Below are 17,579 nucleotides of genomic sequence, written 5' to 3' on the forward strand. Positions count from 1 at the left end.
CATCCTTACAAATCCCAGTGAGGCAGGCGAGTTTACGCCTCCCGTTCATTAGCAGGTAACTCACAAGGCTGGGACTCAGACTCCAGACTCTGACCCCCCAAGAGAGGACTCATTCCATACACCGTGCTGCTCTGCTGCCAGAGGCTGATTTAGACATCCAACTCCATCCAGAGAGGACGAGGCAGTCGGTGTCACCCTCTGCTCAGATCAGCTTAGCTGAGAAGACAGAGTGACCAGTGGTCCCTGCCACCAAAGAGAGGCACACAGGCTCTCCTTTGATTTGAAGTCACAGCTGCCCTTTGATGATGTACATGAAAGCCTGTGTATGCTGAAGGCAGCCATACAGATGTTACAACTTTTGCCAGGACAAAAGCTACTTCTCTTCTCTGTCTCAAACCTAGGGACATGGTTCCCCTCTCCAGGCTGTGTCTTAGAACAAAAGACTATTATCTTAATGCCACAGTGAACCTTGAAAAACACTTGTGATTGGATTCAATACTGCTGATCCTTAGACATCAGTATGTTCTCGTGACAGCCATATCTTGAGAACAGCTCTGAGAATTAAAACCACCAAAATATTTTCCAGAAAAGCGATTAGATGTCTTGGCGGAGATGCAGGCTGCTTTCCCAAAGGGAGCTTCCTCTTTCTAGCCTTATGGTCAATTTCTGAGGAGATCCATATTCCACTGTCTTTATTACTCAACTTGGTTTCACTGTTCTCTCTGCAATTTGCTTGCTCTTTTTCAGCATTTACAGATCATAAATAGATGCAGAGCACTGTGCTAAGCTGAGGGAAGATTCAAAGATAAATAAAACACAATCCCTGGTATCAGAATGCTCATAGTAAAGGAGGATGAATACACAGTTGACTAACTATGATAAGATAGGTGTGCATGCAAAGTCGCTCCAGTCATGTCTGCCTCTTTGCAGCCCTATGAACTGTAGCCCACCAGGCTCCTCTGTTCATGGAATTCTCCAGGCCAGAATACTGGAGTGGGTTGCCATGCCCTCCTCCAGGGAATCTTCCCAATCCAGGGACTGAACCCATGTCTCGTACATCTCCTGCACTGGCAGGCAGGTTCTTCACCACTAGCATCACTTGGGAAGCCCATGATAAGATATGAGATGTTCTATTAAAGAGGGGCCAGCAGGAGAGTGTCTCCTGGTATGGGTCTTCTGTCCATTGATATGTTCTCAGTATCCCTGCCTGGGGCTTTCTAACCACTCTCACTTCCAGCATGAGGCTGTGCTATCATCCACTCTCTTCTTTGCACTACCACTCACACCTCTACTGCCTCACTGCTACAAAAATGTACTACAGGGACTTCCCAAGTGGTCCAAAGGTTAAGATTCTGCACTTCCACTGCAGGGAGTGCAGGTTCGAACCCTGGTCAGGGAACTAAAATCCCACATGCCATGTGGCACAGCCAAAAAAAAAAGTATTGCAATCTACTGTGTCCCCTTGTAAGACCGAGTTCTCTGAGGGCGAAGGCTGTCTCTTATTTAACCATATACCCCAGGGCCCCACCTAAAACAGTCCGTGGTTCATGGTAGACACACTGAAGTGATGGCTAACTGAATGACCTGAGGATGGTGGAATCACAAAGGAAGGATGGACTCATCCTGCTTAAGTGATTAATAGGGAGTTAAAGAAGGTTTCACAGATGAAATGTTTGTAAAAGATGACAGGAAGTTACTAGGGAAGAAAGACGCTTTAGCATACCACAGCGCTTGGTACAAAGCATTCACTCTGACACAGGATGGCTGGATGAACAAAAGGATGGACAGATGGTTGTAAAAGCAAACACGTGTGCATACTCTCAAGACTTTCCTATCTACACAATGCATACCTGATGAGAGAAAAATCCAGCAAATCTTCTATTTCTATTATAACGAATCTCCTAAGGTTAAAATGTCATAGACTGAGCTTAAAGTTTTACTTAATACACATTAATTTATGACAGGCTAAGAGAAATCAATGGATAAGAGAAAATTCTATATAGGTTTTAATTATATTTTCTACCCAAGGTCACCTTCATAATGCAGACCACTTTAAGAGAAGGGCCTCTTCTTTAACTTTGCCTCCACTGATTTGACTCTAAACCTCAATAGCTATGGGCTTCCCTGGTTGCTCAGACAGTAAAGAATCTGCCTGCAATGCAGGACACCTGGGTTCAATCCCAGAGTTGGGAAGATCCCCTAGAGAAAGGAATGGCAACCCACTCCAGTATTCTTGCCTGGATAATTCCAAGGACAGAGAGGAGCCTGGTGAGCTACAGTCCATGGGGTAGCTCACAAAGAGCTGGACACAAATGAGTGACTGACACTTCCACTTTCTTCACTTAATAGCTATGGGAATCCTTCTAATACCGTTGATTAGCTGCCTGTGATCCTGGGAGCCATCCTAGAAAGAAAGGGACTTGTAGGGAAGGCTGAGAGAGGATGGTGAGCAGTCGGGAGAAAAATTAGCATTCAGGTCTTGCCCTGCCTCTCACAGGTGGGTGATTCTGTGCAAACCAGCAGTGAATTCTCTTTCCACGGGCTCTCCAGGGCACTGGGAAAGCCTGCAGACTCCCAGCAAAAAGTCACTAAACTCTCATTAAGAAGAGGTACTCGGTTCATGTTAATGAACACTGACAATAATGAGAAAATAACTGTTTCCTCAGTGAGACGTGGCTGCTCTCCTCCTGTGTCCGTGTTCATGAGACCCTTGGATTACTGTGGTTGAAGAGGGTCATCTTCTGTCTTGATTCTACAAATATGGCTAGAAAGATTCACAGGCAAAGAGTCATTAAAGCTGGATTTGGGAGATGAGCCAGCTCTCACTTCTCACAGATGAACGACCAGAGGCCTGAAGTGACGATAGAAATGGGAACTGTGCTGTGATCCAAAGATGAGTAAGACACAAACCTTCTTCTCAGGGAGTCTGAGGTAGATTCAGATGCTATAAAAAGATGGATTTTTAGCTGAGTATAATAAGTACTTAAAAATGAGGTTGTGGTTCACAGAAAGTGGAATAAATGTAATAACTAAACTTGGGAATTGAGGAAAGAAAAATAAGCCTGTTCTTTAACAATGGGGACCATTTCTTTATTCGCTGCGTTCTATTTCCAGAACCTGGCACACGGCAGGCGCGAACCTTTCTGGTCAAAGGAATGAACTCATACATATATATGGATATAAATGAGAAAACCAAATCTCTGGAAATAAAATGCCTGGTGATCTTAACCCAGCTCCTTGGGATGGCAACCAGCTCCCTCTGCTGGAACAAGAGAGAACTACTCTTGGCTCTTCCTGCCACTGCCTCGTGAGTGCACACTCCTGGCTTCCTCCTCTCCCCACAGCCCAGCGCCTTCTCTCCACCTCAGTGCACTGGTTTTCTGAACTTTCCAGTGGACATTCACATGGAGTCCACATGCTGTTTTCCAGAGGGCCCAGCTCTCCATCACTATTGTATCTGGTGTAGATGTCTGCAGTAACGAACCCCACTGAGGAGTTAGGGCTGGAAGAGACACTGAGAAAGTTTCTGTCCCCCACTCAGGAGCCTCATCCTAAACACAGTTTTGTGTGCCTGTGGCATGCTGTAAGAGCAGCCTGGAGCTTCTCTGTCCTTCCTGAGGCATCAGAAGGCAGAACTGCAGGTACCTGTGGGAGAAGGATACAAGTGGCACGGACTCACACTTAGGATGCTGAGCTTGGGGTATGAGGTTGGGGTGCTGAGGTTGGGGTGCTGAGGTTGGGGTCCTGAGGTTGGGGTATGAGGTTGGGGTGCTGAGGTTGGGGTATGAGGTTGGAGTGCTGAGGTTGGGGTACTGAGGTTGAGGTTAGGGTATGAGGTTGGGGTGCTGAGGTTGGGGTGCTGAGGTTGGGATGCTGAGGTTGGGGTGCTGAGGTTGGGGTATGAGGTTGGGGTGCTGAGGCTGGGGTATGAGGTTGGGATGCTGAGGTTGGAGTGCTGAGGTTGGGATGCTGAGGTTGGGGTACTGAGGTTGGGGTACTGAGGTTGGGGTATGAGGTTGGGGTGCTGAGGTTGGGGTGCTGAGGTTGGGATGCTGAGGTTGGGGTGCTGAGGTTGGGGTGCTGAGTTTGGGGTATGAGGTTGGGGTGCTGAGTTTGGGGTATGAGGTTGGGATGCTGAGGTTGGAGTGCTGAGGTTGGGATGCTGAGGTTGGGGTGCTGAGGTTGGGGTGCTGAGGTTGGGGTGCTGAGGTTGGGGTGCTGAGGCTGGGGTATGAGGTTGGGGTATGAGGTTGGGATGCTGAGGTGGGGTATGAGGTTGGGGTGCTGAGGTTGAGGTGCCGAGGATGGGATACTGAGGTTGAAGTGCTGCAGTTGGGGTCTGGCTGGAATGCTGATGCCACATGTTGATCCAAGGATCATCCCTTCTTTCCATAGCACTCAGCTCTGAAAGGTCTGACTGTGGAATCTCACTCACTCTGACGGGCATAGTGCCAAAGATCAGTATCTCTACCCCCCTTCCAAGTAACTTAGTCTTACCGCACATTTCTTTCCATCATCTCCCTCTTTCCTTGCTCCAAGGTAATGGCTCATTATGCCTGCCTTCTCCCCTGCTCCATAGCAGGGGAGGCCCCAGGGAGGCGATGGGGTTCATGGCTCATATAAAACCAATTCATATCCCACCTACCTCCCTTGCTAACTGTGTAATCATGGATAAATAAATCACTTGACCTCTCTAAAAAATACAAAATGAAGATAATTTAGCATTTACCTCACAGGGTTTACAATAAGGATTGAGTTAAATGTAAAAGAAGGCAGCGGAGGGATTGACACATATTAGGCACTTGAAAACCACTCCCTCCCTTTTCTTGTTACTGAACCCAATGTAGCTCTTTCAGGTACCAAAGTACCCAGAGGCCACAAAGCAGGGGTGGAGGGCAGATCATGGACCCTTCCTGGACCCTTAATTTAGTATTTCTCACTTATCAGGGGTTGGGGTAGGGTGGGAGACGGAATAATTTGAATAAATGATTCACATGACAGAATGAGGAATGTAGAAATCAGCAGGCTCTCTAATGAGGCTGCAATTAAGAAAGAAGTAGGGAATTCCCTGGTAGGCCAGTGGTTAGGACTGGGTGCTTTCACTGCCGAGGGCCCAGATTCGATCCGTGGTTGGGGAACTAAGAGCCTGCAAAGTGTGCAGTGTGGAAAGAAAGGAGGGAAGGAGAGAGAGACAGAGAAAAAGAAAGAAAGAAAAAAAGAAGTACCTAGGTCTTAAGAGCCCAACTCAAGATATTCCCAGAGGAAATTTCTTCCTTGTTTTTACATCTCATCCGACATGACCAGAGCAAGACAAACTGGCCTTAGTCTTCTCTCACTGTCTTCTGATCTGTAAACACATTATCCTCAACCCCCTCCTGCCCCTGTGAAGGGAACAGAGGCACTCTGTCTGGAAATAAGCTGTCACGGCTGAGTACGTCATTTTCAATGCGGATTTCCACTAGGTGATTTAATAAATGTTATGAAAACAACTGCGTCTTCTCACATAGCACAATGAAAGCCTTATTGGACATTTAGCATCTTACCTTTACTTTTTCACCATTAATCTCCACTGTCTTAATCATAAAATCAACTCCAATTGTGGCTCCTTGTCCTGGGGGGAAAAGACCCTAAAGCAGAAATAATAGAAAAATAACAATAAGCAAACATTTCAATTAAATGAAATCCTCCCCTACCCCCATTGCCAGCCCCTTCCTTTGGCTGAGTTAACTAACAGAAGAGAGAACTCTGGTTAGTGTCATGGGAACCCTATTTAATTTAGCTTTGTGTGTATGTTTTGAGAGAGGAGAAAGGGGAATGAATGGGGGAGAAAGAAATGTTGAAAGAAGAAGGAAGGGGAAAGAGGGACCAAGAAAGAAGGAAGCAGACAGAGAGGGTAAAAGGAAGAGAACTGGGAAAGGACAGGGGAATTAACTCCGAAGAATGAAACGAAACTCAGACACAAGGATAAGACTCAGGAACATGGAGCCGTAGGGATGAAATTGGGATGATTAGGGTGCTAGCAAAGTGGATAGGTGCTCTAAAAGATAAGATCAAGGAAGATTACAACTGGCTATTAGTCTAGGGCATGAACAGCCATGGGTGTGAACCACCAGGCTGAAGAAACAAACAAGAAATCAACACAAGAAGCATGCAGCAGACAGCGATGCTCCGAATTTCCCTCTCCCCTGACAGTGATAACTATTTTCTCTATATAGATACAACTACATGAGATCAGGGCCAACGACCCTGGGACAATAACTGAAAAAGATAAATTCATCCAGGGGGACAGAATAGTAGAATAGCACCAACCCAAGAGGCAGCAAGCAGCCTAAGGAGCTCTGGGTGACCTCAGAAAAACCAGTCCCTCTCTGGTCTAACGTTAAGTACTTCAAAACAAAGCTTTACATCAAATTGGAAGCTGAACTAAAAAGTTCAGCTTCCAATTTGATGTATGTTACTATGATTTTAGTAAAATCATATGTATATTGTAATTTACTGTTACATAATATTTCCCATAAGCTTAGAGAGGAAGTTGGAGGGAAAGAACTCTATCAAGAAAAAACCCTCCACCTAGCTTCTCTTCCCTCTTCACATTCACACTCCAGAATTTCCAGAAATTAAAATAAAATGGACTTTATTAGCTCTGGGAGCTAAGATTGGGGGCATCATTAATTAAGTCTATTCCGTAATAAGAGAGGTCTTTAATTAAAGTTTGAACTTGAAAGACTGAGCATCAAACTGACAGCAAATGTTTCACTGCACGTCTGCAAACCATGTAAATATAAACATTCATAACTTTACTTACAAATATTGAATCAATTTTCTTCTATTTTGGTTTGGCTCAAACACAAGGCTGCCAAGCTTCAAGTTTATAGCTCCAGCTGTTTTGCAGTGGAACAAATGCCAAAAAATAAAACAAACCCTTCCCGATGTCTCGCTCATCATTTCAGTCCCCAATTCCTCATGCCTCAAAAACAGCTGAATCCAATCCATTTTTAACTGTCAACTAAATAACAAAACCAAACATACTCCTGTCTATGAAATATGAACTCTAAGGGGGGTGGAGCTGAGGAGCCAAGAGGGGTATAAAGTAAATAGAAAAGAAAAACTAAGGGGTGGTGTGCTTACTGGTTGGGCTTCCCTCATAGCTCAGTTGGTAAAGAATCCGCCTGCAGTGAAGAAGACCCTGGTTCGATTCTTGGGTTGGGAAAGATCTGCTGGAGAAGGGATAGGCTGCCCACTCCAGTATTCTTGGGCTTCCCTTGCGGCTCAGCTGGTAAAGAATCCACCTGCAGTGCAGGAGACCTGGGTTCGATCCCTGCGTTGGAAAGATCCCCTGAAGAAGGGAAAGGCTACCCATTCCAGTATTACTGGCCTGAAGAATTCCACAGACTGTATAGTCCATAGGGTCACAAAGAGTCTGCTAAATATAACTGTTTAAAAATGGAAACATTTCTGGACTTCCCTGGTGGTCCAGTAGTTGAAACTCCAAGCTTCCACTGCAGGGGCACAGGTTCGACCCCTGGTAAGGGAACGAAGATCCCACATGCCTAGCGGTGTGACCAAAAAAGGGGTGGGGAGGCATTTTTACCCCTAATGATAAGAATTAGGCCTTTAAATAAGAAAGGCCAGATTCCTATGATCTCCGAGGAAAGAACATGAAGAAGATAAAAATGATCAAGCTGTGAGCTAGAAGATCTAGCTTCTCATCCTAGCCTTGCCACTAACATGATACAAGATTGCTAATAAGTCATTTCATTCCTCTAGACTTCAGGGTTTTTTTAACCTATAAAATGAGAAGAGTGAGCTGAAAAATTTCTAAGGGAACTTTCAGTAATAAGACAAGGTCAAGGGAATTTTCAATAAAGGGGCTGCAAACTTCTTTACATCTCTGCAGTCTCATCTCATCCGCTTGCCAAACGCAGAAAAGATTACTAACGTTAGATGGAAGTAAAACCAGCTGGAGTTTCAAATATTATGCCATGGTGGCTGACTGAACCCAGAAGCCAGTAAGCTTGTCATTTTTTATTTCACCAGACCATGGTTAAGTAGACTTTCCCAGTGGCTCGGTGGTAAAGAATCCGCCTGCAACACAGGAGAAGCAGGAAATGTGGGTTTGATCCCTGGGTGGGGAAGATCCTCTGGAGAAGGGAATGGCAACCCAGTCCAGTATTCTTGGTGGAGAATCCCATAAACAGAGGAGCCTGGTGGCCTACAGTCCACAGGGCTGCAAAGAGTCGGACACAACTGAAGCAACTTAAGCACACATGCACACCGGCTCAGTAACAAGTTCTATTCTGTGTTCATTATCCTGGGAAAATCCTTGACATTTCCAAAGATTGCTCTGTGCCCCCCAGCTGTTTGTGTTATTAAATCGGCCTCTCTGGTTTTCCATAGAACCACAGACTCTCAGAGCTGGAAGGGGCCTTGGAGATCAAAGGAAAGCAGGGAGGCTGGACAAGGCTCCCAGGCGAGCCTGGGCAGAGTTGGGATGAAGGTCCAGGTCTTCTCAAGCCAGTGCACTTTCCCCAGCATCAAACTGCCCTCTGCTTTAGATGGAAGAGCTCTTCTCAGCTTCCTCACTAGCACTTGGTGAAAATGCAAGATGCACGCATGATAAATCCTGAAAAGGATGCCATTCATCATCTTCCAGGAAAACGCAACAGAAGGTCAATCTCAGAACAATTTCCCACCCATTTCTGGGTAAAATCAGGTATATAATCTCTGGCAATAATTCTCAAAAAGGCAGCCCCCCAAAGGGAATTTATACTTAGAACAAAGGACGCAACTCAGAGGGAACATCTAATTTGGTTCAAATGGTCCTTCGTTGTTCTCATTTCATTCTCATGGAGTAGGTTAGAAAAATCAGCATATTTGATTCTAAACCAAAATGATTCAGTCAGTTTTCTGGGAGGAACTGAGAAGGCATCAGCAGGGAGCTTGAGGGGTTTAATTTGAATCTGAGTTTTTAAAAAGTGAACATGTTTGTTTAACTTGATGTACAGATTCGTTTCCACTTAATTATTATTGGTTTTCATTTGTATTATTATTAATGAGTAATCTGCGGGGTTTTTTAATCCAGTAAGGTATTTTTGATGGGTTTCCCAGGTGGCTCAGTGGTAAAAGAATTCGCCTGCCAAGCAGGAGACACGGGTTCGATTCCTGGATTGTGAAGACTCCCTGGAGAAGTAGATGGCAACCAACTCCAATATTCTTGCCTGGAAAATCCCATGGACAGAGCCTGGAGGGCTACAGTCCATGGGGTCGCAAAGAGTTGGACACAACTTAGTGATTAAACAACAACAAAGGTATTTTTGATCCTGAAGACTGAAAGCAAAACCACTCACCCCTTTCACTAGAGGAAGCCACGGGAGGCTTGGGAGGGTTGGTGGTAACTCACTGAGCCGTGCTCCCTGGGGATGGTTTAAACTCTCTAGTCTATACATACTATTACGTATAAAACAAATAAGCTGTGTGGATCTTTTACACAACACAGGGAATACAGCCAATATGTTAAACTCTCAATGGAGTATAACCTTTTAAAAATGGTGAATCACACCTATAACATATAATATTGCTCACCAACTATACTTCAATTAAAAAAAATCAAAACAAAAGGAAAGAAAAGAGCAAAGGGTATTTCACAGAGGAAGGAATGGTCGTGTTCACCACTGCTGAGATTTCAAATAAGATGGAAAATTTTAAATGTCAAAAACCAACCTTCTAGTTTAGGCTACAGAGCTGGTACACTTGGAAAGGGCTTGGAAAGGACTGGCAGCCAAGAGGCTGTGGCGGGTACCACTCATCCATCCTATTAGGATCCCCTAACCCTGTAGGCCCTGGTGGCTCAGCAGCAAAGAATCCGCCACCAAGCAGGAGACTCGAGTTTGATCCCTGGGTCAGGAAGATCCCCTGGAGAAGGGAATGGCAACTCACTCCAGTTTTCTTGCCTGGAGAATCCCATGGACAGAGGAGCCTGGCAGGCTACAGGCCATGCGGTTGCAAGAGTCAGACACGACTCAGGAAGTAAACCACCAGCATCTCCACAGGCCACACAGAGAAACCCACCCCAGACTCCAGAGTTCTTACCTGAGTGAACCGTCGGACTAGGCACGTCTTCCCCACACCAGCATTGCCGATTAAAACAATTTTAAACAGGAAATCATAATCTTCCATACTCATTTACACAGCTGCAAGACAAACACATGCACGAGTGAGATGGGCCTGGTCAGACTTGCCCACAGAGCTCACGCTGCGCCAGCCCGTCTCCCCGGGAACCACGGGGCTGACTCATAGGAGAAGCAACGTAACGCTCCCCTCCCGTGACCCTGCCAGCGAGACAGGAACACAGGTGTGTGGTCACAGACGGCCTTTATCCCTTCCCGGTCCCCTCACGCCACGGAGAGCAAATGACACAGACGGCCTTTCACCTGGTAACCTTTACTCTTCCAAACAGTCAGGTCGCAGGTCGCTCCTGTGGTCAGCTGTTTTCTTTTAGCCACAAAAAGGAGATTATGAATCTCTGAGCAGGCAAGCTGGGGGTGCAAGGAAGCGGAGCGAAGCGGAGCCCATGCAAAGCTGACAGGTGGTTTACGTAGATGCCGTGAGTGCCTCTGGGAGGAAGGGCTAGAGACTGGGAGTGTGAATGAAGGGAGGAAGCTTTCAGTCTCTTGCAAGTCCTGGGGGACCTGGGGTCCTACCGGGGAGAGATGCTGCCATCTTCCCCTCAACCACCTCCCTGTTGCTATTCACCTCCTGTCAGCCGTGTGAATGCTGCAGCACCTCTCAAAGTATCCTTCTTCTCATCCCCCTGGGCTATGTTCCAGTATTTCCTCTGCCTGGGAAGCTGTCTCGATCACTTTCTGTGTGTGTGTGTGTTTATTACAAATGTTTATTGAGTACTTGTAACTGTAGGGAATCAAGTGTATATAAAAAACAATCCTTAACCTTTCTATGTTTGAAAGTTAGTCCTTTAGGGACTGATGGAAGCATCTCTTCCTCTCTGAGTTTTCTGCTCATCTTCCCCAAATAAACACGTTCACCATTCCTCTGTCCTAAAAGTCATACAATTCTTTGTTCTAATGTCTGCCTCATCTTTGAGGGAAAGGATGATATCTTTCAGCTCTATTTTCCTAGCCCATGGGACACAGTTACACTTAGTCAACATCTACTCTGCAGAATTAAATAATTAACTAATGAGCCTACAGCTGAAGTAAAGGCCTTAGTTTCTCGACTGTGCTAAAAAGAAGACTACCTGCTTTGTCTCCTTCAGAGAACTGTTATGAAGACTTAAAGGAAAAAAGAAGACCATGTAAAAGAGCCTTGGTATCCATAAACCCCATCCTGGTAAAAACAATTCAGTACCTACTATAGCACTGTGGTAGTCACTTGGACTTCCCTGGTGGCTCAGAGGTAGGGAATCTGCCTGCCAAGCAGAAGACGTGAGTTTGATCCCTGGTTTGGGAAGATCCCCTGGAGAAGGGAATGGCAGCCCACTCCCCTGGAGAAGGGAATGCCTGGGAAATCCCACGGACAGAGGAGCCTGGCAGGCTACAGTCCATGGGGCTGCAAAAGAGTCAGACAAGACTTAGCAACTAAACAAAAAAAAAACAGTCATCCTAGGAAACAGAGAGATGAAACAGTCTCTGCCCTTGAGATCAACATAAGAAAAGCTACAGAACAAAGAGGAAGTTAGTCACAATTCAAAACACCAGGAGCACAGCTCATTTCATAACGTGAAAGCCGAACAAGTCTGATGGACTCTGGAGTAAAGGAGGGTCAGTGTAAAGGAGGTAAAGGGGGGTCGGTGAGCACATGGGGCGAGGGAGCCTGGGTAGGGGGGGCCATCCAGGGTGATGCCCACCTGCTGCCAGATCTCCAAGGGCTGAGAGCTGCAGGGTGCAGGGATGGAGGGAGAGGCCACTGCAAAGCGACCTGCGAAGGAGCCAGGGCAGTTCCATGTGAACAAGGGTGATTTCTATGTGGATTCCAACAATCCTCGGAAAGACGACTGACAGCCAAGCCAACATGCAGGTCTCTGTTCCCTGGAACAGCGGAGGAAAAGTATCTCTCTGTCAAGAATCTGGGTCCATAAATGGTCACTCAACTCACCATATGTCAGGCACCATACTTGGCGCTTTATGTCTATTTCCATTTCTTTTTATAAGTCTATGAGGCCGATGTTTCATGTGACCCAGTTTACAGGTGAGTAAACTGAGGGTAGTCCAAACATAAAGACAACTGCCAGACTTCAAGTCCAGAAGATATACATGCCATCAAAAGGAGCCTCCCCTCACCAAGTTTTACTGTATTTATTTATATCTGTCTCACGGTCCAAGTGCATCCCTCAGCACACGCGTGCGCGTGCATACGCGACTGTGAGCAGCAGGAAAGCAGTGAACGGTCTCTCTGGTTGAGCCCTGATCCTAGTCGCTCCATATCATCATCATTGCTGTCATTATCGTCTTCGCCGCTACCACCACCACCATCATCACCTCATTCTATATTATTAACTCATTTAATCCTCACAACACTCCTATCAGGTAGACACCATTAGCATCCTAACTTGACAGACGGGGACACTGACGCACAGGATAAGAAGTCATTAAGGTCCCACTTAAAGAGCTGATGGAGCTGAAATTCAAATGCAGACAGCCTGGGTCCAGCACCCACATGGCCCGAGCACCACCCTAGAGTGCCTTTCACAAAGCCCGGCTCATACTAGCAACTTCAGAAAAACCCGACAAATCGAACGACGAGGGCAAGACTCAGTAAACATGATTTCCCTTTTCTTTTCCCCTCTGGGTTCAAATCCAAAATTCTTTCTATCACACTGGAGCAGTTTAGATAGGAATCAAGATCAGACTCCAGCTAAAAACGCAAAGGTTAAAACTCAATAAAGTTGTTAAAAGCGAAAAGAAAAGAAATATCAGGGTTAGGTGCAAGGAGAGCGGGAAGATGTGCGGCCGTGTGACTCACACACAGACCACAGCTTACACTTCCTAAGTCAACGAAAAGAGAACACAGCCCTGGGTCATGTGCTTTTTCTGTGCTCAGATCATTTGCGACACATGGATGTCTCCATCTTGGGCAGAGGTCAAAGAAACAAAGCAGAGGATCGAGAGGAGAACGTCCAAAAATAAAGGGCTGAGATACAGGGCTCCTAAGAGAAGGTCAGCAGAGCCCAAATTATGCACCTTCGGGGAAAGAAGATGAAGTCATCTGCCCAGAGTCACGCTCACAGTCAAGCCGCAGGCAGTGACCACCTGGAGCATGCCACAGACTAAGAGCAAAGGTCCCGCCCCTTTCTGTAAGAAATTACTTCAGTGCTCCATTGAGTGGTTGTCTTTATTTTTTTTTAATAAACCTCTGAGAGGGAAAGTGTTTGGTCCCTTTAAAAACGCAGACTGCCCGTGGTGAACTCTACACTGTAAACTCCTGGGGATTGGCTGTGGTTACTGTTTCGTTTTTAATAGAAGACACACTGCTGGGTGAAAAGCTCACAAGACTATCTGGAAACTGCGCTCTGAGGAAGTCTTTCTGTTTGGGAAGTAACGGAACAGCCCAGGCATCACCAACTGCCCTGTGGTGACACAGTGTCCCAGGAGGGGGGATCCACTCAGAAGCTGTCAGTTATACCCCATCCCAAAACTGACAACAAAAGTCACACCTTGTCTGGAGCAAACACGTCGCAAGATATGCTACTGGCCAAGCACAATTCTAGGAACTGTATGTTCTATTATTGTTAATAATAGCTGACACTTATTCCATGTTTCTCTTGTTAAAATTTTTCAAAATCTGTTTTTGGCGGTGCTGGGTCTTTGTTGCTGCAGGCAGGCTTTCTCTAGTTGCGGCGAGCGGGGGCTCCTCTCCAGCTGCAGTGCGCAGGTTGCTCATTGCAGTGGCTTCTCTTGTAATTCAGCGTTTCTGGCAACTGCTGTCCAGTCGCTCAGTCGTGTTCGACTCTTGGTGACCCCATGGACTGTAGCCCGCCAGGCTTCTCTGTCCCTGTGATTTCCCAGGCGAGAACACTGGAGTGGGGTGCCATTTTCTTCTCTTCAATGTTTCTTACATGCAAGATATTCTTCTACATGTATTTGCTCATTTACTCCTCACAACATATGTGCATACTAAGTCGCTAAACTCTGTGTGACCCCCATGGACTGTAGCTCTCCAGGCTCCTCTGTGCATGGGATTCTCCAGGCAAGAATACTGGAGTGGGTTGCCATGCCCTCCTCCTGGGGATCTTCCCAAACCAGAGATCAAACCTGGTTCTCCTGCATTGCAGGCAGATTCTTTACTACTAGCTGGGAAGTCCCACAACGTATGAGGTAGGTACTATTATGACCATCCCTAACTTGCTGTTGTTGTTCAGTCACTCAGTCACGTCCGACTCTTTGCAACCCCATGGACTGCAGCACGCCAGGCTTCCCTGTCCTTCACTGTCCCCTGGAGTTCGCTCAAATTCATGTCCATTGAGTCAGTGATGCCATTCAACCATCTCATCCTCTGTTGTCCCCTTCTCCTCCCACCTTTAGTCTTTCCCAGCATCAGGGTCTTTTTCAGTAAGTCAGCTCTTCGAATCACATGGCCAAAGCATTGGAGCTTCAGCTTCAGCATCAGTCCTTCTAGTGAATGTGCAGGGTTTATTTCCTTTAGGATTGACTGGTTGGATCTCCTTGCAGTCCAAGGGACTCTCAAGAGTCTTCTCCAACACCACAGTTCAAAAGCATCAATTCTTCAGTGCTCAGCCTTCTTGATGGTCCAATTCTCACATCCATACATGACTACTAGAAAAACCATAGCTTTGACTAGATGGACTTTTGTCGGCAAACTAGTATCTCTTCTTTTTAATATGTTGTCTAGGTTGGTCAAAGTTTTTCTTGCAAGGAGCAAGTGTCTTTTAATTTCATGGCTGCAGTCACCATCTGCAGTAAGTTTGCAGCCCAAGAAAATAAAGTCTGTCACTGTTTTTATTGTTTCCCCATCTATTTGCCATGAAGTGATAGGACCAGATGCCATGATCTTCATTTTTTGAATGTTGAGTTTTAAGACAGCTTTTTCACCCTCCTCTTTCATCTTCATCAAGAGGCTCTTTAGTTCTTCTTTGCTTTCTGCCATAAGGGTGGTGTCATCTGTGTGTCTGAGGTTACTGATATTTCTCCTAGCCATCTTGGTTCCAGCTTGTGCTTCATCCAGCCCAGCGTTTCTCATGATGCACTCTGCATATTAGTTAAACAAGCAGGGTGACAATATACAGCCTTGACGTACTCCTTCCCCAATTTGGAACCAGTCTGTTACTTCATGTCCAGTTCTAGCTGTTGCTTCTTGACCTGCATACAGGTTTCGCAGGAGGCAAGTAAGGTGGTCTGGTATTCCCGTCTCTTTAAGAATTTTCCACCGTTTGCTGTGAAACACACAGTCAAAGGCTTTAGCAGAGTCAATGAAGCAGATGTTTTTCTGGAACTCTCTTGCTTTTTCTATGATTCAACAGATGTTAGCAATTTGATCTCTGGGTTCCTCTGCCTTTTCTAACTGAGGCACAGAGGGCTTATTCTAAAGTCATGCAGCTAGTTAGTCTTAAGACCAGGATTTGAAGCCAGATGCATCTAACTCCTAATTCCAGCTCCTTCTGAAGTAGAATGCTGCTGCCCTCTGCCTGGTGGTAGAGAACACTGCTGCAACTGTCATAAGGCCTGGAGGCTAAGCTGAATGGACCCCCAGGCCTCTCTGAACTGCAGTGTTCTGGAACCTCCCTGCTCTGGGAGCAGCACATCACACTGAAAGGGCCGCACACTGATGCCAGTCATACAAGCACAGCTCCACCCTCCGTGCCCAGGTCTCTTTTCAGAGTTGGATCCAGACTTTCCCCAGAAAACCGCATCCACCATTCAATTTGTCCTGTAACCAAGTATCGGCACAAGGGATACAAACAGGAACACTGCTCAGATAAACAAGCCAAGCCTCAAATACCGTAAATACCGCAATAGCTCTAAGTAAGTGGATATGTACATAAAATTCAAAAAAGGAAAAACAGAGAAAAAGAAAAAAATGAGTTTAAAAAAGATAAAGAGGGGCTTCCCTGGTGGCGCCATGGGAAAGAATTCCCCTGCCAGTGCAGGAGACATGGGTTTGATCCCTGGTTGGGGAAGATTCACATGCCTCAGAGCAACCAAACCTTTGTACCACAACTATTGAGCCTGTGCTCAAGAGCTGGGGAGCCCCAACTACTGAGCCCGTCTGCTGCAACTTCTGAAGCTGGCATGCCCTAGAGCCCGTGCTCAACAAGAGAAGCCACCGCAATGAGAATCCCGCGTACTGCAACCGGAGAGTAGCCCCCACTCTCTGCAACTAGAAAAAAGCCCACGCAGCAATTAAGAACCAGCACAATCAAAAATAAATAAACAGATCATGTTTAAATATATATTTTTAAAAAGATAAGGAAACAAGATGTACTGTGAAAAGCTTAAAAGGAAAAAAAAACATTCTAAGCAATGTGATTTTGGCAATATAGAAGCACTTATCAAAGTGACCTTTCCAAAAAACAAAACAAACTGTGTTCATTGCTGTACATCAGAACATTCTCCCCTTGCTCTTTTGGGCTCAGCACAACCAATTAAAGTCAAGGCTTCTGGTGAACACAGGGCCAGATCCCTGCCCTACCTTCTGTCCCCCAGCCCCTGCCAAAGAAAATTATATTTGGGGGATTTGTCCTTGTTCAAAGGCTGTATGTCTCATGCAGGTCCTTCTCCTGTTTAAGGTCTCAACCTTGCTCTACAAACTGAGAGGGTCGGTGAACAGAAGCCATGGTCCCTCCCCAACACTGCACGTGCCGCCCCTTCGCTAACCCAAAAAGGCAGCATGAGTGTTTCAGGAACTCGAGAGACCTGGATCAGCCAAAGAGCTGTGTAAAGTTTCCTCATCCATAAAGCCGGGATTTATAAGGCTTCCCTGGCGGCTCAGTGGTAAAGAATCTGCCTGCCAAGCAGGATACGTGGGTTCAATCCCTGGGTCCAGAAGATTTCTCTGGAGAAGGAAATGGCAACCCACTCCAGTATTTCTGCCTGGAGAACTCCATGGACAGAGGAGCCTGGAGGGCTACAGTCCATGGGGTCGCAAAGAATCGCACACAACTTAGTGATTAAATAACAACATTAGAACCTACGTCACTGAGTTGCAAATCAGGAAATAAACAGAAAAGCAGTGTGTAAATAAATATACAATAATCAAATGTTTTCAAAAGTATAATAATCAATTTAAATCCCTAACCCTCAGTCAAGAGTCATATATACTGATTGCAGAGCATATAGTCAAACAAGAAGGAAAGAAAGTCCGCTAGGGAAAATCTCTTTCCCTACCCACACCTGCCCCAGGGACAGTACAGTTAATAATTTGTTCTACAATCTTCTAGCTTTTTTAATATATATATTCTCACATCAATGTGTTTTTTTAATTTACAGATTTTTAAAACAAAAACAGAATCATAATATTGTACAAACTCTTTTTTTTATTTTCTACAGAGGGCTTAGAGAAGGAAATGGCAACCCACTCCAATATTCTTGCCTGCAAAATCCCATGGA

At 45.8% G+C, this 17,579-nt stretch overlaps 1 protein-coding gene across 4 annotated transcripts in view; it reads right to left on the reverse strand.

Moving 5' to 3' along the window:
• RAB30 (RAB30, member RAS oncogene family) overlaps positions 1-17,579 on the reverse strand; it is a 103,008-nt gene that overhangs the window by 16,859 nt on the left and 68,570 nt on the right. For 3 of the 4 annotated variants that reach the window (XM_027532233.1, XM_027532231.1, XM_027532230.1), the window contains exons 2-3: positions 10,090-10,190; positions 5,544-5,627 (exon numbers count right to left, since the gene is read on the reverse strand). In XM_027532233.1, the coding sequence (XP_027388034.1) occupies positions 5,544-5,627; positions 10,090-10,182 (177 nt within the window). In that variant the 5' untranslated portion in view covers positions 10,183-10,190. Of the gene's footprint in view, positions 1-5,543; positions 5,628-10,089; positions 10,191-10,430; positions 10,847-17,579 lie in introns of those variants that run through there. The other variant, XM_027532232.1, reaches the window with a different exon arrangement.

This window comes from Bos indicus x Bos taurus, chromosome 29 (assembly GCF_003369695.1).
Source record: "Bos indicus x Bos taurus breed Angus x Brahman F1 hybrid chromosome 29, Bos_hybrid_MaternalHap_v2.0, whole genome shotgun sequence".
NCBI lineage: Eukaryota > Metazoa > Chordata > Mammalia > Artiodactyla > Bovidae > Bos > Bos indicus x Bos taurus.